At 36.4% G+C, this 24,248-nt stretch overlaps 1 protein-coding gene across 1 annotated transcript in view; it reads right to left on the reverse strand.

Annotated features, from left to right (window-relative positions):
• KCNK10 (potassium two pore domain channel subfamily K member 10) overlaps nt 1-24,248 on the reverse strand; it is a 190,885-nt gene that overhangs the window by 104,699 nt on the left and 61,938 nt on the right. The window contains exon 2 of the mRNA XM_044662122.1: nt 20,665-20,993. Coding sequence (XP_044518057.1) covers nt 20,665-20,993 — 329 coding nt within the window. The remainder of the gene's footprint in view (nt 1-20,664; nt 20,994-24,248) is intronic.

Below are 24,248 nucleotides of genomic sequence, written 5' to 3' on the forward strand. Positions count from 1 at the left end.
GAAGGAAGGGAAAGAGAGAGGAGGAAAGAGAGGGAGGAGGAGGAGAAAAGAAAAAGGAGGAAAGAAAGGAAAGAAGGAGGAAGGAGGAAAGAATGAAGAAAGAGGAAGGAGGGAAAGAGGGAGAAGAGGGAGGGAGATGTAAGAGAAAGCAAGCAAAGGAGGGAAGAAGAAAGAAAGATATAAAAAAAGGAAAGAGATAAGCAAGAAGGACGGAAGTAATTGAAGAAGGGAGGGAGACAGACTAATGGTACTGAATAGAAATGTCAGAAATACAACAAAATAGGTACAATTCAACAATTTAATTCAATTCAATAAGCATTTATTAAATGTTTATTATACACTAGGCACCAGGCTATGCACTGGGGATAAAAGAGAAAAATAAAACAATTCCTAACTTCAATGCATTTATATTCTACTCCGGAAATAGTAAATACACAGATAAATAAATGCAAAACATGCAAAATAAATACATAATAATTTCCAGGGCAGAGAAAGAATGGTTTCATGCAAAAGGCAGCACTTGAGCTGAGCCTTGAAGGAAGCTATGTATTCCAAGAAACAAATGTCAAAAAAGAGAGCATTCAAGGTGTGGGAGACAATTCTGTTCAAAAGTAGAGAAGTAAAAAATGTAATGCTGTAATATAGATAATAGCAAATAGTATTCTACAACAGGCAGAAAAATTTGTCTTAAACATGAGTACAAAAGGGGAAGTATTGTGTAATCAATTATGCCTTCCTCAACTCCTGTTCTATTGTTAACAAACTTAGACTTCTTTCTCACTCCTTTCATTTTCTTGTTATCCCAGAAACTTGGCTGCCAAAAGACAATTAATCCCTAAGCACTGTCTTTGGTACTGGAAACACGGTCTCTCATAAACCCTAAAACACTTGGCCATAATAAGAAGCAATCATACTCCTGCTTTTCACTGACATTTCCAAACCCTGCCCCTACTGCTATCATCCAGCAACTGAAGATCTGTGCTCCCAGAGAGATTACCTTATCCAGATCCTAGTGGTAGTTAGCTACTTATCAGCCCTGAAGTTACTCTTTTCTCATGAAACCAGTATCTCGTTCAGAGCTGTCATCTTTGCTTCATCACCTTCTCTTATTCTAGGGAGCATCTGGATAGATAGAGACGTCTCCTTAAATATTCTGGTTTCCCAGTTCATCAGCCTCCTTCATTTCCATATACTACATCTTTAAGTTTACTTCAGTCATGCATTTTGTTGTTTTCCAGTTGTATCTGATTCTTCATGACTCTATTTGGAGTTTTTCTTGGCAAAGTTACTGGAGTGGTTTGCCATTTCATTCTCCAATTCGATTTACAGATAAATAAACTAAGATAAACGGCGTTAAAGTGACTTGCCCAAAGCTAGTAAGTATCTGAAGTTGGATTTTAACTCAAGTCATCCTGACTCCAGGCTCAGTGCTCTATCCACTATCCCATCTTAGCTACAATCTCACATAGGAATGATCTCACCATTATCCATAAATATTCCATCTCCCTGGTACAGTATGAACAAATAAATGAATGAATGAATGAATGAATGACCAAGTATTTAATGTTTATTAAGTCCCAGGCACTGTACTAGACCATGAAGGTACAAATACAAAAGCAATCCTCCTATAATTGTTAAAGAACAACACATGTAGAGGGGTTATAGCCAAGAAAGGAAGCTCTGGTCCAAAGAGTCAAAGGGATGGTGAGTTGATCCATGGGGCAATCAAGTGACATGCCATTTCCAGAAGCAACAGTCATATTTATTGGATTTCTGGTATCCAACACAAGATGCATATTATTCCTCTCACACACTCCACATTCTAGCTATATTGGCCTATATACTACTTTCCCTGTATGTGCTGTATTCCCTCTCTTTCTACTGTACCTTGAACAGGCTGTTCCCTATGGCTGGCATCCTCTCCTTCCTCACCACTGTCTCTCTGATTACCTGAATCCTCTAAGATTCAGATTAAATATTAGCTCTTAAGAAGAGTCTTTCTTGATCCTCCCAATTGCTAATGCTCTCTGCCTCCAAAATTATTTACTCCATAGGATATATGAAGACCAAGAAGAGGAGTGTAATAGCAAGGCCAATAACAAAATGTTGGAGAATGTACAGCTAGATGGGATGTGAAACATAATCTGGTCTGGCCCCAACTATCTATTGTGGTCTAAGCATGTTTGTATTCATTCACTCACTAGTCAAAATAGTTCAATCACAGAATAGAAATTTTAAAGCCTGAGTGGATTAACTAAGGAACTGGGTAGGGGAGCAAGACAAAGCTTTCAAATTCCTTTCTATGGACACAATCATCTATCTTTCCATCTCTCTGTGCCTCACCTATCCAAAATCTGTTTTTAAACCCTTATCTCCCATGTTAGAATAAATGCTGTATGTTGGTTTCAAGGCAAACAAATTAGGGTTAAATGACTTACCTAGGATCGCACAGCTAGTAAATGTCTATGCTAAGATTTGAATCCAGGACCTACCATCACTGGGCTGGCTCTCAATCCACTGATCCACCTAGCTGCCCCTCAAATCCATTCTTTATTCTCATTACAATATCCAGTTCCAATTCTTCCATTCTTTTGGGTCTGTTTTCCTAATACATTGCTCTTGCCTTGGCTTTTTTTCCCACTCTTCAAAATCTAAACCCTATCCCTAAACAGGACAACTTTAACTTAATCTCTAGTCTTCCTAAATTCTCTATTTCTACAGAAAAGTCCTTTCAATTTCCTATTTTCATAGCCTCATAAATGTCCTTGGCTTTTTTCTCTGCCTTATGCACCATATCCCATCAGGTGATGTCTCATCCATCCTAATTTCCTAACATCTCTTAGACCTACTCTCTTATTTGTTACCTAGTTCAAGACTTTATTATTTCTCACCCTTTTGCAATAGCATGCTGATTGATCTCTTAATCTAGTCTCTCCCCTCTCTAATCTGTCCCCTACCCAGCTGGCAAATTGATAATCCTTAAGCACAAAACTATGTCAGTCCCTTGCCGAAGAAGTTTCAAGTGGCCCCTGCCTATGGTCTTGAGGATAAAATACAAATGCCTCCCTTTGGCACTTAAAGCCCCCCACAATCTATCTGACTCCAATCTATCCTTCAAGGTACATTTCATGTTATTCCCCTCACACACTCCACATTCTAGCCAGACTGCTCTACTTGCTTTCCCTTATACATTGTATTCTGTCTCCAACTGTACAGGCTTTTCCCCATGCCTGGCATCCTCTCTTTCTTCATCACTGTCTCTCTGACTTCCTAACTCCTCTAAGATTTGGATTAAATATCAGCTCTTAAGATGAGTCTTTCTTGATCCTCCCAATTGCTAATGCTCTCCCCCTCCAAAATTACTTTGCGTTTATTTACATTATAGAGTATATTTCTAAATATTTTATTTATTTATTTATATTTTTAAATATAAATATAAAAAAAAAAAAAAAAAAAAAAAAAAAAAAAATTTTATAGAAATAGTTAGCATTTACATAGCACTTCATTTGATCCGCACAACTTACTAGCCTTACAGATGAAAAAACTAAAGCTGGAAGAGTTAATGATTTGACCAAGGTCCCGCCACTCGTAAGAATCTGAAACAAAACTTGAACTCAGATCTTCTCAACTCCAAATATCCAAGCTCTATCCACTCCCTTACCTAGATATCTATACGTATACTTGATTTTATATTCATTTCTCTTCCTTCCAGGAAAATGTAAACTCCTTGAGGGCTACAACTGTTTCATTATCTTTATGTGCTCAAAGCCTGCTTCAGGGTCTGTGACACTGTAGGCGTTTAATAAATGCGTGTCAAATTAAATTGAATAAGTAAAAGAGAGTGAGCTAAATAACCTCTAAAGTCCCTTCCAGCTTTAATGACTCAACGACTTGTGTGTTTATATATAAAGAGGAACACGGGTATAATTATTTTTCCTCCCTTGATTCTCCCCTTGTAATTTCATTTTCCAGAACCATGACCATTTTCATTATTATCCTTTTAATTTCTGACTTAAGGAGGTTTAGGTCTTCTTGACTTCCCAGTGACTCAATCAACAAGCACAGGGACCATGATAATAAGGTTCCTGGTGCCAACAGGGACCTAAACATCACTACAGGCTCAGTCTTGTAAAATACAAATAACCTTCTGCTTGATCACTCCACTTATGATATGGCAATGTCGCTTATTTTGGGAAAGCAGTCAAAAGGCATCTCAGCATCATCTGAAGGCTCAGTCACTGGAAACAAACAAACCCCTTAACGCAGGCAGTGGTGTATAGCGTGACATATTATATATCACCTGCTGCTGCCTTATTTGTTATTAAAACTTTTTGAACAAAAGACAATCTATTTAATAAGACATAGATCTCTTCAGGAGGCAAGGGGGGCAGAAAGAGGAAAAAGAGGGAAGGCAAAGAAGGAGATGGAATTGTTTAGATCCTGCTGTTCTTTAAACATACAAAGATTTTTACAATCTGATTACTAATGACTTAGTGCCATGTCAATTGCTAAATGATCACAGAATTATAGAAAGGTAAATCCATGTTGTTGTTTCATTGTTCGGTCATTTCAATTGTGTCTGACTCTTCATGACCTCATTTGAGGTTTTCTTGGCAAAGAAACTGGAATGATTTGTCATTTCCTTCTCCAACTCATTTTACAGATGAGGAAATTAAGGCAAACAGGATGAAGTGTCTTACCCAGGGTCACCCAGCTAGTAAGTGTCTGAGGCCAGATTTGAACTCAGGAAGTTGAGTCGACTCCAAGCCAAATACTCTACATTGTGCCATATAATCCAAGGATCTTAATCTTTCTTTTGTGCCATGGACTGTTTGGGCAGTTTAATGAAGAGTAAGTATCCCTTCTCAGAATAACGTTTTTAAATGTATTAAATAAAATAAGAAAACTAATTCAATTGAAACACAACTATAAAAATGTTTTTGAAAAACAAGTGCATAGACCCTAAATTAATCTAGTCCAACTTCTGTATAATCTAGTCCATTCTCTGTATAATCTTGGAGTAGGCACTTACTATCTCTGAGTCTCAGTTTCCTCATCAATAAAATGGGGGCGGTGACCCTAGCCTTGAAGAAGCTTAAGAATGCAAGATAAAATCAGAAACCACATACCAGTCTAGTTTGACTGGAAAATAGAGGTGAGAAAGGGAACAGAGGCTGGATAGGTAGGCTGGAACTGGAGGGTAAAGGGCTTTACAATTTCCACAAATTCAGTCATTGCCATGCAACCAAAAAAAAAGGACAATCAATTAGCAACCATTTATTAAATACCAACTATGTACAGAACACATTTCTGGCTGCGGTGAATACAAAGCATGTATATCTATAAGTATACAGAGAATAAATACAAAATAAATGCAAGGTAGTTTAGGGATGGAGGATGCTAGCAATTAAAGAGATCAGGAAAGGGTTCAAGTAGAAGAGGAAATGAGTCTAAAAGGAAATAAAGAGTTCTTCAGAATAGAAGTGAGGAAGGAAAGCACAAAGAGATGAAGGAGTACATGATGTGTGTGCGGAACAGCAAGGCCAGTTTGGGCTAGATTACAGACTAAAGGAGACAAGAAGAATGAAAAGGTAGGTTAGGGTCAGACTGTAGAGAGCATTAAAAGCTAAAATGAGGAGTTTATACCTTATCCTGGAGGCAAAAGGAAGCACTAGAGTTTATTAACTAGGGGAATGATGTGGTCAGAGCTGTGCTTAAGAGAATAATTTTGGCAGCTCTGTGGAGTGTGGATGGAGAAAGGAGAGCCTTGAGACAGAGAGATCAATTAGGAATCAATTACACTAGTCCCAGCAAGAAGACATGAGGGCATGAACTAAGGTGGTGACTATGTGAATATGAGTAAAGAACAAATATGAGAAATATTGGTAAAAGGTAGAAATGGGAAAATTGAGCAGCTGATCAGATTTGTGAGATAAGGAAGAGTGAGAAATTGATGATAGAAGCTTACACTATAAACCAATCAATATGAAAGTTAGAAAGAAACTTTGAGTTATAGTCTCATTTTTGCTAATTAGCTGTGTGCCCCTGACCACATCATATAACAACTACAATAACATTCACATAACATTTTAAGATTTGCAAAGCACCTTACAAATATGATCTCATTTATACTCAATAATCTTGGGAGATGCATATCATTATTATCTCCATTTTATAGATGAGGAAATAGGGATAGAAAGGTTAATGACTTACTGAAGGTCACCTAGCTAGGAAGTATGTGAGGCAGGATTTGAACTCAGGTCTTCCTGACTCCAAGTCCAACACTCTATCCTACCATCCAGCAGCTTCAGTGTCTCAATCTATGTCAAATTTATGATTTATAAAAATGGAATTGAAGATTGAGTTTTGTTAGAAATCAGTATCAGCCCATACCAATTGAATCACAAAAGAATTATTTCCTAGAAATAGAAAAAATAATAACAAAATTCATCTGGAAGAAAAAAGTCAAGAATATCAAGGAAATCAGTTTTTAAAAATGTGAGAGAAGGTAGTCCAGCAGTGCCAGATAAACTACATTACAAAGTGGTCATTATGAAAATAATAGAATGGTGGATCAGTAGACTAGATCTAGTGTTTGACAAATCCAGAAATTCAACTTTGGGGACAAGAAGTCACTATCTGACAAAAACTTCAAGGAGAATTGGAAAGTAGCTTGGCAAAATTAGGTATTGGCCAACATTTCACATTGTATATAACAAAATGAGGTCAGAATGGGCAGATGTTAGACATAAAGGTGATATTGCAAGTTAGTAAGGGGAATGTGGAAAAATTTATCTGTCAGATCTATGGATAAGGGATGCATTTTAGATCAAGCAAGAGATATAGAAGATCATGGGAAGTAAAATGGATAATCTCAATTATATGAAAATAAAAAGCATTTACACAAACAAAAGCAATGCAGCCAAGATTAGAAGGAAAGCAGAATTTGGGGGGAAATTTTTACAACAAGTTTCTCTGAGAAAAGTCTCATTTTTCAAATATATAAAGAGTTAGGCCAAATTAATAATTTAAAAAAAAAGTCATTCCTCAATTGACAAATAGTCAAAAGATATGAACAATTTTTAGAAGAAATCAAAGTTATCAATCATGACATGAAAAAATGTTCTAAATCACTATTAATTAGATAATGCAACTTAAAACAACTCTGAGATACCACCTCAGACCTATCACATTGACCAACATGATAAAAAGGAAAACTATTAATACTGGTAAGGATGTGGTGGAAAAAAATGGAACAATAAAGCTCTGTTGGTGGAGTTGTAAACTGGTTCAACCATTCTAGAATATAATTTGGAACAGTGCCCAAAGGGCAATAAAATTGTGATCTTTGACCCAGGATTATCACTACTAGGTCAAGATTTTTTTAAAAAAAGAAAGAGAACCTATTTTTATACAAATATTGATAGTGACTCTTCTTGTGATGGCAAAGATTTGAAAATTAAGGGAATGCCTATCAATTAGGGAATTGTGATATATGATCGTGACAGAACACTGATGTGCACAAAGAAATAAAGTTCATTTCAGAAAACCTGGGAAGACTTATATAAACTGATGCAAAGTGAAGTGAGTAAAAACAGGAGAACATTGTATACAGTAACAGTAATACTATAAGGATGATCAACTGTGAAAGACACAGCTACTCTGATACAAGACATTTCCAAAGGGTCCATAATTTTAAAATGTAATCTACCTCCAGAGAACTAATAAACTTTGAGGGTGGATTGAAGGATCTTTTTTTTTCACTTTATTTTTCTTGGGGTTTTGTTTTGTTTTGTTTACAATAGGGAAATTTTTTGTATGACTTCACATGTATAACTGATATTATATTACTTGCCTTTTTAATGAGGGAAGATCAGAGGGGAGAGAAGGAGAGACTTTGGAACTCAAAATGTTTTTAAATTAATGTTAAAAGAGATAGCTAGATTGCTTAGTAGATAGAGAACCAAGCCTAAATACAGGAGGTCCTGGGTTCCAAACAGATCTCAGATACTTCCTGACTATGTGACCCTGGGAAAGTCACATAACCCTAATTGCCTAGCCCTTACCATTCCTCTGCTTTGGGACCAATACATAATATTGATGGAAAGTAAGGGCTTAAAAAATGAATGTTAAAAGAAAAGAATTTTTTAAAAAAGAAATTGGTACAGAGGATAGAAAACAGCAGGGGCCAGACCCTGGAAATGTCATGGAAAAGAAGATGGTGCTGCATTTAGCACTGGTGTACAGTTCTCACAGTGGTCCATTATATTGCTTCTAAGCTAAGACACAGAGTACGTCTTAGGATTTCATATCAATTTCTCTACAACTTGGCAAATTCTCCCATCATCAAGTGTCTAGCAGTAGGCATGATATTGGCAGACCTAATGACCTCTAAGGCATCTTCCTATTTTGAAATTCTGCAAAGAAGGGACTAAATCTGTTAAACATTCCTTTTATTTTACCTAGTTTCATAGAAGTCTAAGCTTATGTACCTTTTGCATCTTTGTGATTTCTCAAATTTTACTCAAAGCTTCTCTCACGTCATTTTTCCATATTAAAAAATTCTACTACCTTTGGAAAGGTAATGTAATACAATGAAAAGAGTTGTGGACTCAAAATAAATCCTAGTTCTGTTTCTTACTAGCTGTGTGGCCTTGGGCAAGGATTATAACTGTAATTCATATAGTAATTTAAAACTTACAAAATGTTTTCATACATTATGCCTTTTGAACAATCCTATAAGTATTGCAAGCCATTATCCCTGTTTTATGTATATCATTATCTCCATCTTCTGAGAAGGAAACCAAGGTAAGAGAAAGTAAATGACTTATTTATCTAAGGTCACACAGAAGCAGGATGTGAATCTAAGTCTTCTTGACTTCAAATCCAGCACTCCATACATTATGCAACATTCTCTCTTATGGAACACAAGTAATCATAGAATCTTAAAACTTAAAAGGAATTTTGAGGTCAGCTGGTCCAGACTCTCATTTGAAAGAGAAATTTCCTCTACAACATCTCTAACAAGTGATTATCTAACCTCTATTTACCCACATTCACTGGTGAGGAGTCCAGTGCCTTCGAGATGTAAGATTAAAAATTAATATCCAAATACTCCAAGTATCATATTTAGTAAGATTTATTTATAATAACTTGAAGCAAGGGAAGAAAAACCTCAGTAAAGAAAATCAGCTTTCCCAGCCAGGCATGTGGGAAAAGAGAGCAAGAGGCAGAGTTACACACAATTATATACAAAACGTTAACATGCAACAGTGGTGGAGAGAGGAAAGGAATTTGGGGAAATACTAAAGGAATTTTGGGGAACACAGTCCTGGTGTACAACATTTTCTAATTATACTTCCTACACTATATATTATGCTATACTATATTATATCATGTTATGTATCATGTTAAAATATAGATAATATAGTATAGATTTCTCATTCTTCTTATCACCAGAGTTTCTGGTTATTGTCAAGTGGTTCAACATCAAAAATTTATATGATTTTGGTGAAAATGACATTTAAGAAGTTTTACCATCAATTTTGTTGCTCTTTCCTAGGGAACACAGTACCTTTTCATCTAACTTTCAGTTGAAACTTTCCATGTATGTTGTCTCTTTTTAGAATGTGAACTCCTTTAGAGCAAGGACTAACTTACTTTTCTGTTTTTGTCCTCAACACTATCACAATATTTTGATAATTAGTATTAGAAGGTTTTCCTGTCTTCTGGGATAAGATGGTGGCAAAATAGAAGGAAGGGCCTTCCTCTCCTCACAACTGACAGATATAAAGCATCTTAAAAGGACAAAAATTAAAATCAGATGAGTGAAGGGGCTCTGCCACAGGGCACAGCCTTGAAGGCAATCGGGATTCACTGAACCATATTCCATGGAAGCTACAGCTTGCATTGAATTATATTGGCATCTATAAGAAATAAATTAGGGAAGGGAGACATTTAAGGAAAGAGATGTGTTACAGAAGCCAAAGTAACAGAAACCATGTGGAGTTGTGGAAATGAGACTGGATTTAGAGTCAGGAAAAGAGCGAAACTTTAACTCTGCTGCTTACTACTTCTGTGGTTCATGACAGGAGAACCAATTTTTGTTTTTGTTTTTGGGAAGTTCACAGTTTTGTTGTCAATAAAATTAGGAGGCTGAACTATTAAAAAAAAAAAAGGAGGTGGCTTTCCTGATCCTCTTTGATGTTTTGATGTTCCTAGTGCCTTTCTCTTGTTATCTCATATGTATATATGTATACATATAATCTCCTATATTTAGACAAATATATATCTTGTGTTTACATATTTGTCTTATCATCTCCCCCATTTGACTTTGAACTCCTTGAGAGCACGGACAGTCTTTTGTCTTTCAATGCTAGTATAGTATATAGAAAGTATTTAGTAAATGCTTATTAATTTTTTTATTATTCACTCACAAAAAATATGAAACTCCTCTCTATAATTTTCACCTAATTCACTATTTCTACTTCTTCCCTTTTAGGCTCTTCAGAATGAATCTACTCCTGCTTCTATATGAGAGCTCTTCAAATATTGGAATAAAACCATCTATTATCATTCCCAATTATAACAGTACATTTACTGGTAGATCTCTAAATTTAATCTTGTCAGTCTTTAAACTTGTTATCACCATCTCATACTTTTCAGTTCTTGGAGATCTCCATTGAAGAGAGGAATATGAATAGAGCCATGGACCCCCAAAACACACTGGCAACTTATATCAGTTCCCTACTTGATGATCACAAAACTTTATTGAAGATATTTTTCCTCTTCTTTTTTTAGTTTTTATTGTAGATGGCTCTCTTTTTTATGAGAAGAAGATACAATTCTTTTTTCACTTCTCATTTTGGGGGGGGTTAAATTTTTTATTTATTTATTTTTAAATATTTTTCAATGTTTACTTGATTCACTTTTTTTTTTCTCTTCCCTCGTCCCTCCCCACTCCCAGAGCCTACAAGCAATTCCACTGGGTTGTATAAATGTTATCACTTAATACTCATTTCCATATTATTCATTTTTTCAGTAGAGCAATCTTTTAAAACCAAAACTCCAAATCATATCCCCATATAAACAAATGATAACTGATAAGTCATGTTTTTCTTTTGTGTTTCTACTCCCATAGTTCTTTCTCTCAATATGGATAGCATTCTTCCTCATATGTCCCTTGGAAATGTTCTGGATTGTTGCATTGCAATTAGAGGTAAAGTCCATTACATTGGATAGTTCCATAGTGTTTCACTTTCTGTGTACAATGTTCTCCTGGTTCTGCTCATTTTACTCTGCATCAGTTCATTGAGGTTTTTCCATTTCATATAGAAATCCTCCAGATCATCATTCCTTATAGCATAATAGTATTCATCACCATCATATACCACAATTCGTTCAGCCAATCCCCAATCGAGGGACACACCCCTTGTTTTCAAATTTTTTGCCACTACAAAGAGTGCTGCTATGAATATTTTTGTACAAACATTTTTCATTATTATTTCTTTGGAGTACAAATGCAGTAGTGGTATTGCTGAATTAAAGGACATGTAATCCTTTAAGGTCCTTTGCACATAATTCCAAATTGCAGAAGACTCTCTTCAAAAGTGAGATGAAGGAGAGATTGTGAGAAATACAGAAAATATCAAGAAATTTTAAAAGACATAAAAAAGAAGCTCCAAGCTCAAGTTCCTTCACCCAACCATTTTCTCTAGAATCCAAGAGTGCCATTGGATAAAGTTGGGCCATAAATATATAAAGATTTAAAATCTACCTATGGAGCTGAAATAATATTTAGCATTACTCATCCACAGTTCATGATCTAATACTCTTCTGAAGATTATTTCCTAACAGCAATTTAATGTCATAAAAACTATGACATTAGAAACACATTACCTTGTAGAGGTCACCAGCCTCTCTCCATTTCTAAAGCTATTTGTAGCCACCTTATAAAATGAGAGCTAGCCAAGATTTCTGTGGGTCACTATTTCTACAATGGTATTCATATTGAGGAGATGAGATTATTTTCATGAGAAAAAGAGAGCAAGATTCTCTGCGTGGCAGAGTGGTAGAGCTCTAGGGAGTCTGATTACACAAGTGGTTTTTCTGGTGTGTCTATGTTCATGGTCCCCTGTGTCATGCATGTTCCTGAGGGGAGTCTTTTGTACAGTGAGTGTGCTTCAGGCTGCTGAATGTCTTAATAGAGAGTAAACATCAACAATGTTAAGTAGTGATGACATGAAGCCCTTGACATCTTCTGAGCTCTTCTCTATTCTCTTGGGCAAATCAATGTTACAGGTAGTAGGGCCCATAGATGTAGAATATATAAGCACTACCTGTGTTCTGTTTCTCAAGTCCAGTGTTATCCCTCTTATCTGCTGCTGATGCCATCAAGATGTCTCCATTGCTTCTCTGAGGTGGTACAATTTACATGAAGATCCTGTCCCTAATAATTCAATTTAATTCAAATCAATGAATCTTAAAAGCATTTACATAAACCCTTACCGTTTGCAAAGGATTTGTGTAAGAAAATCCATAGAGAGATTAAATAGATCCTATTCACAGGGAGTTTACAATCTAATGATGAATAGGGTAAAGATATATGTTTACAAACTACTATGGCACAAAGAGAAATTGATAAGTGCAAAAGTGAATCTAAAAAAAATACAGAAATTTGTATTAGAAAAATCTAACAAAAATACAGAACAGAAATTTGGGGACATGAGATAACTTTCAGCTGAATGGCAGCAAAGGGCATTTGGGAAGGTTCCACAGACAGGTAGCCCCTGAATATAGGAATGAAAAGGCCAGAATGAAGGGGAGTCCATTCCAGTTGCAAAAGGGTATAAACTAAGCTTTGTTCATGGCTGAAATAAGATAGGACAAGGACAGAAAATCATAGAATCTATAATTGAAAGGCCTCTTGAAGATCATCTAGTCCTCTTATGCCCATCAATATGCTTAAGTTTTAGCATCTTTAAAATATTCTTAATTCACACTTCAAGCGATTGCATTTATTCTTCTTTTCATAGCCTATCTCCTTGAAAAAGTTACCTACACATGGCCTCCATGTCTCCACTTCCTTCTCAACTACTTACAATTTCATTCCAATGCCACCACAATATAGAAACTGTTCTCTCAAAGATTATCAATGATTTTTCAACTGCTAAATATGAAGACTTTTTCTCAATCTTCATCCTTCTTGACCCCTCTGCAGCTTTTGACATTGTCAACAACAACAAAAAATCCCTTCCAAGATACTCCTTGATTTCAAGGATATAACACTGGAATGGGGAATTCTGGGAAGATGGCAGCTTAGACACAGCAAAAAAAAAAAAAAAAAAAAAAAAAAAAAAGCTCTGAAAGCCCTTCCACACCAATCAAAAACAAATTGTTTCAAGAGAACAGAAAACCAAATCTAACAATAGGACAGAGCTGAAAGACCCTCCTACTGGAGACAGCTTAAAAAGTACACACACAAAAAAAAGCAAACCTGAATTCTTGAACTCTCAGGTTCAAGGGAAAGGAGGAAGGAAGATCCCAGGACCCTTCCCTCACCTATTATGCTGAGTCTCTAGTAGTCCCTGGAATCTCTGGGCAGGCAAAGGCGCTAGTCCAGAGGGAGTGCCTTGCTGGCACAGCTGTCCCAGGCTCAGGGCATTGAACACAGAGGCAAATGGAGGAGAAGCCCAGAGAGGGCAGCCTAGTTGCAGCCAAAACATTCCATCTTGCCCCCTCCCTTCTCAAAGTTTTGACCTTAAGGCACATCCAGCTCCAAAGATCAACTCCACCCTTGCTTAATCTTATCAATAAGGCAGATAAGAAGACTCCAGAGGCCAGGGAAGCTCAATCTCCAATGCCCCTCCCCCACTGACTCCACTGACAGTCTTGCTAACTAAGCTCCCAGGGGAAAGCTGCAACCACTAGAGAATTCCCTGATAACAGGGTGGGAAGCACAACTCCCACTAGCCTCCACATCTTCACATACCCCTTCAGCCTCTGCTGCCAGCTAGGGAAGATCTGATCTCAGGGCTCATTAATGCCATCGGCCTAACCTAGTCAATTAGCAGAGCAGAAAAGAAGCCCTTTCAGGACAGAACAGTCAAAACCCACAGATCCAGCAAATAATCAGAGGAGCAAGATTACAGCCAGTTACGGGGGGGGGGGGGGGGGGGGGGGAGAGAAGGGGAAAATTATGAGTAAACAACAGAAAAAGAAAAAAAGAAATTATAATCAACAGATTCTGTCTAGGTAATGAATGAAGAGCAAATGGAACAGAGGAGGACCAAGGAACACCAAGCCAAAACACAGAAATTCCAGTGAATTGGACACAGGCTTTGGAAGAACTCAAAATACAATTCAAAAAACAATTAAGAGAGGCTGAAGACAATTGGGAAAAGAATCTCAAAAGCAAAATAAGTCATCTGGAAACAGAAAATAGTGTCCTGAAAGCCAGAATTAACCAACTTAAAAATGAGGCAAAGAAGGTGAAAGATGATCAACAAAGAAAATCAGACTAGAAGGAGGATGACCAAAAATCCAGGGATGAAGTTCAGTCTTTAAAAATTAGAATCCAACAACTAGAAGCAAATGACTTCACAAGGCAGCATCTATGAAACAAAATCAAAAGAATGAAAAATTTGAGGAAAATATGAAACACCTCATTGCCAAAATCACAGATCTTGAAAACAGATTGAGGAGAGACAATTTAAGAATTATTGGACTACCAGAAGATCATGACAAAAGGAAAAGCCCAGACATCATTCTACAGGAAAGTATCCAAGAAAACTGCCCTGACATTCTCAATCAAGAGGAAAAAGTGAAGATTGAAAGAATCCACAGAACACCTTCTACATTTAATTCCCAATTGACAATGCCCAGAAATGTTATAGTCAAATTCAAGAACTACCAGACCAAGGAAAAAGTATTATTAGTTGCTAAGAAGAAGTCATTCAGATACCATGGAACCACAGTTAGCATAACACAGGATCTGGCTGCCTCTACACTGAAGGACTAGAAGGCATGGAATATGATATTCCAGAAAGCAAGGGAACTGGTCTACAACCAAGAATCAACTACCCAGAAAAACTGACTATATTCTTGCAGGGCAAGTATAGTCATTAAATAAAATAGAAGATTTTCAAGCATTCATAAAGAAAAGGCTGGACTTATACAGAAAATTTGATGTCAAAACACAGAACTCAAGAGAATCACCAAAAGATAATTAAGAAAGAGGAAAAAATTCAAGAATACAACACTGCTATTTCCTAATTATTTGACCTATCTAACCATTTCTTCTCAGTCTCCTTTGAAGTAAAACACTAGATTAAGGGTGATATTTGGGACTCTCTAATTGTGTCATTCAACACTTTCCTGTACCCTCTTCTCTTTCTACCTCTTCGTTCTTTCATTTGATGATCTCATCTGTTCTAATATGCTTCTCCTATGGATATGCAACTTTAGTTTCTTTATTGAACTCCAGTCCTTTGCTGCACAGCTCTATCTAGATGTTCTATAAGGATCTCAAAAACAGAATTCACTCTCTTTCCTTCTAAATCCACCATTCCTCCCAACTTCCCTATTTTTGTTAAGGGCATAGCCACTCTTATAGTTACCCAGGTATACAACTGCACAGCCAAGGCTCACTTCATAATTTATTCTTTAGCTAATGGGTAGCTATCAAATATTTTTTTTACTAAAGAAATCATACAGCAGTGTGATATGACAGAAAGAACACTGACTCTGCAGTTAGAAGGCTTAGGTTCAAATTCTGTCTCTGATACTACCTAGGTAACCCTGGCAAAAGTAAATGGGCCTTAGTTTCATCCTCTATAAAATACAGACATTATTCTAAATGGCCTATGAAGTCCCTTCCAACAATTGTTAAATGATCTTAGATAAAGAAGGTTACTTGGACAACTGAGTGAAGGATAATTTGGAGACATGAAGACCAAAGTCTTACATCTAGATTCAGAAAAGTCTGTTTCATAAAAACAGAATGGGCAATGCCTAGTTAGATAGAAATTTGTTTGGGAAAAAATTAAAGGGTTTTAGTGAGTTGTGAGATGAATATAAGTAAAGAGTGTGATGTGGTAGCCAAAAGAGTAAATATGATCATGGGCTACATTAAAAGAGACATAGTTTCAAGGAATAAGGAAGTGGTAGTCCCTCTAAACTCCACCCTGATCACCCAGTCTCATGTACTATGTTCCATTCTGGTTGCCATGATTTAAGGACATGAATAAATTGGAGGTTATCCAGAGTAATAACCAAGATAGTGAATGACTTGAGTCTATGTCATATGAAAATCAGCGGAAAAAAACTAGAGATGTGTAGGTTTGTGAAGAAGACCTGAGGGTATGGGGTGAGGGAGAGAGAGAAATAGGACATGATAGTTGTTTTCAAGGATTTGAAGGGTTATTCATGTGGAAGCAGGATTAGACTTGTTCAGTTTGGTCCCAGAGGGCGGAACAAAGAGCAAATGGATGGAAGTTGGGAAGAAGACAATTTACACTTGATGTCATGAAAAATTTTCTAACAATTATATCTCTACAAAAATGGAATGGGCTGCCTTAGCCTACTGTTACTAGATTCCCCCTCATTGGAAAGCTTGAAGCAAAGGGTGATTATCCTTGTTGGTATACTGTAGTGAGGATTCTTTTCAAATATAGATTGGACTAGATAGCTGCTAAGGTCTTCCAACTCTGATTTCTGTGACTCTGTGACTAGGTTACTGAAATAATTTAGGGAAGAAAAGATAGAGGCTTAAATGAGGATGATTGCAGGAGAAATAGAAAGGAGAGGAAAAATGAGATTTTGAGGTTTTGCACCTAAGAAAAAGAGGGTGATTTAATTTTGATACTAATGAAAAGAAATCTACCCTGAAGCTTAACTTTTAAATGAGTACATTCAGCAGAGCTAAGACCAATATTAATGCCATTGTTCTCAATTTATTATCTGCCAGTCACTTCAGAACCTGGCGCATTGCAGTATGACTATTCTGCCAGCTTAGAAAACTTTGTGTTGGAAAGTCATCCAAATAAAAAATCCAAAGACATTTCAAACTCTGAAAAAGCATATTAAAATATGGTTTTTCTTATGAGATGGGTTACTGTTCTTGAGAGTATATATACATATATGGATATATTATATACAAATGTGGATAGATAGATAGGAATTAAGGATGCAATTTCAAGTAATTAGCTTTTAAAATATGTGGTATCTGGAAAAGTGCCATGTCATAAGAGCTATAAGAAACTCCTCATAGTCAGTGGTAAACAAATTATAAGATTTGCAAATCTTGCACAATACCATACAGATAGCATATGGAACTTTAGATATATGTGAATATATAGCCATATATACCAATCTTTGAAAATAGAGCCATTTTAATGCCTATGAAGGTATTCTTTAATTGAAAACAATAATTATGCTGGCTAACCCCTTGATCAGCTTTATGGTATAAGCATTTAAGCCATCTGACTATATTTTTAATAATCTCTAAATTAATGAAAACAATTCTCAAAACTAGAATTGAAGTGATAAAGAATGTTAAAGAATTCCTAAAAACCCAAAAGAATTATTTTGTGGCTCTAGGGAAAATGAATTGAAAAATATCTTTCCTACACCTTAGGAGGTAAAAGGACTTACTTTTTTTTTTCCTCCCTAAATATCTGAAAATATTTGAAGGAGAGGTAGAGGGTATTATAATATAGGCCTGTTTAGGGAACTCACAGGTTCATAACAGTTGGGAAAAACCTTAGAGATCATATATTCTAACTCCTTCATTTTACAGATGAGGAAACTGAGACTCACAATGGTTACACAAGAAAATGCTTAATAAATGATGACTAAGTCATTGCAGAACTGACTCTTATGAGAAGAATGGTACAGCTCTTATATTGGTAAGAAAAATAAACAGGTTCACCAAATGAATTTTTCTAAAAGAGAAATTGGGAACATTGGTATTGTATTTTAAAAGAAAAAAGAAGTTATATCTTTTAAAGTAACTATAGAATGTATTTAATTTGAAAGGGGGATACTTATTTTCTATATATTTTTAAATTAATGATACAATTGCAAGTAATTAGCTCTAAGAACTAATGTAGGCCCCAAGAAATGGACCATGTCATAAGAACTGTAAGAAATCCCTCCGTGGTCAGTGACAGCCAGACAAATTACAAGATTTTAAAATATTTTACAACACTATGCATATAGTATGTGGAATTTTAAAGGGCTTAGTTTAAAGAGACAGGAAAACCTGAATTCAAAGGTACCTCTGATGCATACTAGCTATGTGACCCTGGGCAAGTCACTTAATCCTGTTTGCCTCAGTTTCCTCATCTTCAAAATAAGCTGGAAAAAGAAATGGCAAACCATTCCAGCATTTCTGCCAAGAAAACCCCAAATGAGGGCACAAAAGGCCTGACACAACTGAAACAACTAAACAACAAACCTTATCCTTCAGTCTCTTTAAGGACCTTTGAGAGTCTTTTCACATGCCTTAGAATTTCAGTACAAAAGTTTAAAGAGGACTGGATTGGAGGAGGGAGGAGAGCAAGCATTTATTAAGTGCCCACTATGTGCCAGGTACAGTGCTGAACACTTTACAAATATTGCCTCTTTCAGTTCTTATAAAGGCCCTAGGAAGTAACAGCTATTATCTCCATTTTTTTTTTTACATTTGAGAAAACTGATACCTACAGAGATTACGTAACTTGCCTAGAGTCACACAGCCAGTAACTAAATGAGACCAAATTGGAACTTCCTAAGACTCAGACCTCTAGCAACCTGTGAATAAAAGGGCCTGGATTCTTTCATTGGACTCAAATGAGATAATGTTTATAAAACATTTCACAAAGCTTAAGGAACAGTATAAAATTTAAATTATCATTATTATTTTTATTAATTGAAAATTCAATTAATATCTATGGAATTCAGTATCCTTTTCTGTTAAATGGGGGAGGAGGGTTGAATGAAACAATCTCTAATATCCCTTCCAGGTCTAAATCTATGATGCTATTATCCAATCTCAATAGCACAACTATCCGCCAAGCTATGGGTTTTTCCAAAAAGGATAAGCAATTCATTTCTATTTCGTGCCAAATATCGAGGCTGAGCTGCCTGGCAAAATGATTCGTTTGTTCAGTAAAGCATTTCCTTGAATGTTTTTTCTGCCTCTCTAATCCTTGTTATTAAAATGCTGTTTTAGTTTTCAAACAAACACCTCAGTGAAGGACCAACCTCAGGGAAAACTGCATTCTGTGAAGACTTTCTATCTGATATCCCTAGAGTTTTATTTCTGCTCCCAGCTCTGAGGTTGGAAGTAGCTGGAGCAGAAGGATTTGCTTCTGGAGAAGTTCATCAACAACCCTATCATCTCAGCTTAAAAGGGTCAGGAGAAGAAATGAAGGTCTGACAAGATTTGGGCCCCTATAGCAGGGGCCCTTAACCATTTGTTGTGTTACAGATTTCATTGGTTGTCTGGGGAAGCTTATTGATCCCTTCCCAGTCTACTGATTTTAAATTGCATAAGATATGTGGAGAATTACAATGGAATCAAATTATATTAAGATATAGTTATCCAAATATTAAGCAAAACAAGCTCATGAACTACCATCGATCATCTCTCTTGGTGCCTCTAGTTTTTCCTTTTATGCCACAGTACTATATCTTGGAAACAAAGAGAAAATTGCATAGGGAAAAAACATGGAAGAAGGAAGTGGGGCTCCATGAGAGAAAAATTTATATATATGGCAATCCATGTAGGGCCAAGAAGTCAAAATCCAGTCTCAGAGAAAGGGACTTTCTTCCATTGGCTCTTCAGAGTTAACCACTGAACTATGAATTAGAGCATATCCTTTTTCACTTCCTCTAGGGATCTTGTTTTCTCAATTATTCACTCCTCTATCAATTTCAAATTCTTTATCAGTGGTTTCTCCCATTCCCCTTCCTTCCAACATGCATAATTCTCTCAAATCTTGAAAATAATCTCCATTTTTATTCAGTTGCTCTCATTTAGCTGCTGTTCCAATTTTCTCTTTATTTTCCAAGACTTCTCCAAAAGTAGCTTACCCCTACCCTACTGCCTCCATTTCCTCACCACTCATTGTCTCTTTGACACCATCCATCCTGGCTTTTAACCCCACAGCTCTAATGGAATTGCTCTCTCAGGCATCACCGATGACTGCCAAATCCAATTATTTTTTTCTTCCCTAAACTTTAAAAACCCCGTTAACCACTCCTCTTTTTTTCTTGACACTCTCCCTTCCCTTGGTCTCTAACCCAACAAAAGAGCCTAGCTCCAAACCCAGAGTCAATATTCAAAAAATATTTATTGAACCGAATTGAAAATCTAAGATAATCTTGAATAATGCACACTGTTTAGCTATCATACACACTCCCTAGTGATACACAGAATTAGTAGTCTAATCTTTCCAAACTAGGATTAGGAAGATGGCACCAACCATAGACATTTAAGACTCTCCAAAATCAAAGCCTGCTGCATCCACAGCCTTCCCTCCCACAATAACAACAACAAAATCAATCCATGAAATGTAAAACTCAATTAAGCTGGAAGCTGACATTTAAGGCCCCTTTCCTTCAGTACAATTGTTTTATAGTTGACAAACAGAATATTCTGTTATCTCAAACACAGCTCACCTGAATCAGTGTATCTAATTCTTGTGGGCCCACACACTTATGGTCCTGAAGGAATTCTGCCTTCTCCAAGGCAATTGTATTCTTCTGGCTGCTCTCGAAGGGTTGTTCTAGTGCTCGGAAGACAAGACCTCCTGTGACCAGATAGACCACCACAACCACGAAGATTGCCACAACTGTTTTCCACTTCATGACGGTCTGTAAACCCTGGGAGGTATTTTCCATGCTGGCAACCACTGTGGCTCGAGAGGAAATCGAGAGGCGTGGGGCTGGGTAGTGCCCGTTAGTGACACTCTTGGGCTGACAAGTCGGTGCCGCCGCAGGAACAGCCACTGAAGAAAAGGGAGAAGAAAAATAAAATTTGTTTATAAATACAAAACTCAACATGTGCCTGAAACAAAGCACAGATGTCTTTCTTGGGGCAGCTTTCAAACTTGGGGATTAAAAATCAGTTTTCCAGTTCTGCAATTAAGGCATTAGAGTAGTTGCTAGTCGCCTGTTTGAGTAGCAGAATGAGAAGACAGGGAGCCTAAGGAGGAAAGGTACACACATATTAAAAATAACTATTCTTTACTTTTATGCATCCTTCTACATCAAAACTAAATAAAGCTATTTCTCTGATTTTCCATTAGTTTCTCCTTTTTAAATTTTATTTGACTCTAAGCATAATATACCCACAAAAAAATCTCCACATTTGAAAGGCTCGTATCTTTGGACGCAATTTAAACAAGGAAACACCTGTGGAAAATAAGCATTATAAAAAACATCACCTGTATTGCTGGTCTGTGCCATAGCAAGTTTCAAGAGCTGAATGGTAGTGAGTAAGACCAGAGAATATTTCTAATTCGAGACAAGCTGATTATTCAGTTTTGTTCAGAAATACAGGTGCATTACCCAAAAAGGCCAAGGAAAAAACCATAAAAATAGAAATCCAAATCTGATAATGAAACTTTGCCCTTCTGATAGCAGTTACAAGAAAGGAAGAAGGGAGCTGACCACAGTGAGTAATACTGAGGCTAATTAAATGAATTTTTCCTAGGGGTCCATGACTAAATGTATGACTGGAACCATGTCTTACAAAAAGTAGGTAGTCCTTTAGTAAATATTGTTTAACTGAGCAGTTATAAAAATGTGAAAACAGAAGCAAACACCATTTGATCTATTAGTAATAGATTTTTCCCCCAATGCACCACCATTAAGGTACTTTTCCCCAGATTAATAGATCTTATGATATTCTCTAAAATAAATAATTCATTTGAGGGGTGATTTCTTTATCTTGAAAATATACCAGTTCTCCCCAGGGCTTAACTGCAATGGCAAGAAGTTCATGATAGCCTTTTACATAAAATTGTATAAGGAATAACAGAAATTTATGCTCATACAGTAATCAATGCCCTGCCCCCTCTACCCAGATTTCAGCCTTTCTTCATTTTTCTCCCTCTATGTAGAATGTCTGTCATAGCCCTTTCAGGTTGCTGTGTAAATAAGGTATTAGGAGATGGCAAATACGATTACCCAAGAGGAACAAATAATTTAACTCCAATGGGAACCGAGTTGAAAATATCTCATGTTCTAGAAACTTAACTGAGACAAATGCTGGCATATGTGGCATGCTGTAAAGGCTACCAAAAGGTGGCAAAACCATTCTTGATTTTTTAAAAACTGCATCAATATAGTAACCTGTAACTATATGCTTCAAAGTCTCGAAGATGGTCTAGGCAGCACTGTGCATACAGTACAGAACTTGGAGTCAGAAGGAGAAAGAAGGGAATGAGTAAATTTATATGGCACCTTCTATGTCCTGGGCACTTTTACAAATATTATCATTTGAACCTTACCACAATCCTGAGATGTAACTGCTATTACTATCCCAATTTTACGAATGGGGAAATTGAGCTTTGTGGGTTCTTAGTCATTTCATTCATGCCCAACTCTCTGTGACCCCATTTGGGGTTTTCTTGGCCAAAATACTAAAATAGTTTGCCATTTTGTTCTCCAGCACATTTTACAGATGAGGAAACTGAAGCAAACAGGGTTAAGGAACTTGTCCAAGGGCACATACCTAGTAAATGTCTGGACTCAAGAAGATGAGTCTTCCTGACTTCATATCTGGCACTCTATCTACTGCACACCCAGCTATACAGAAATTGAGCTTGAGAGTAGGTAAGATCTCATAGCTAATAAGCATCTAAAGTGAAACTTTAACCCAGGTCTTCCTGATCCCAGGTCCAGTGCTCTATCCATTGTACCACCTAGCTGGCCTGGATACTAGCTAAGGACATCTTAGCCCTAAACCTATGTTCCTATGATGCTATTACCTGGGTTACAAAAGTCCTGACTGTGCCATTAACAGCCTCATGACCCGGGATAAGTGCTTAGTCTACCTATTCTTCAATTTCTCGATCTATAAAAATATTGTATAATTATATATTGTATAATAATTGTATTGTATTGTATATTGTATAATATTATTGTATTGTATATTGTATAATATACAATAGTATAATAATATATGAATTATATATAAAACATAAAAAAATATAAAAATAGTGATAATTCCACTGGTTTATTTGAATAATTAAATGAACTGAAATATTCAAACTACTTTGTGTTGGGGTTTTTTAATCTTCACTTTCTGCCTTAGTATCAATTTGAAGACAGAAGAGTGGCAAGGACTAGACAATTGGGGATAAGTGACTTGTTCAGGGTCATATAGCTAGGAAGAATCTGAGATCAGATTTGAGCCCAGGACTTCTTTTTCCTAAGACTGGTGCTCTAACCACTGTGTTACCTAGCTTCAACCTCTTTGTTAAGCTCAAAACGGCTATTAAGATGCAGGATATTTCAAAGATATTTTAATCAAACTTTTCATTCAGAATTCTTCAGTGTCTTGTCATTCTCACAATGACTTCCTGTGTGACTGAGGGCATTCTATTTGATGTCTCTGTATCTTAAAAGCTTAGATCAAAGAGCTGGAGGTAGAAGCTACCGAGGAGGCCAAATAATCCAGCCTCCTCATTTTGCAGAAGAAGCTGAAGCCCAGGAGAATTGAGGGACTTCTCCTCTAAAGAAAAATAAAAGAATTTACCTTAGAAGCAAATTGCAAAGTGTAATGTAATTTTGTAAGATAGTTTAAATCCTCTGCGTGAAAAGCAATAGAGAAAACCAATTACTCTGATCAAAACTGACTTGTATTTCTTTATGATTTGATTGTCCTTAGTGGGGCAGCTAGTTGGCACAGAGGATAAAGTCAGGAAAACTCATCTTCCTGAGTTCAAATCTGGGCTCAGATATTTATTAGTTGTGTAATCCTGGGCAAGTCACTTAATCCTATTTGCCTCAGTGTCCTCATCTGTAAAATTAGCTGGTAAAGGAAATGGCAAACCACTCTAGGATCTTTGTCAAAAAGATACAAAACTGGGTCACAACGTGGTGAATATAACTAAACAATAACAATATGTATATTTAATGGTGTTTTTTTAATGTAAAGTTGTCTCTGAACAGTTTCTGACTTACACTACCCACAAATTGGACATTAACTTTTGTAAAAAAGTAAAATTTTCATGAATCCAAGAAGGAGAACTTTA

This window comes from Gracilinanus agilis, chromosome 2, assembly GCF_016433145.1.
Source record: "Gracilinanus agilis isolate LMUSP501 chromosome 2, AgileGrace, whole genome shotgun sequence".
NCBI classification, from domain to species: Eukaryota; Metazoa; Chordata; class Mammalia; order Didelphimorphia; family Didelphidae; genus Gracilinanus; species Gracilinanus agilis.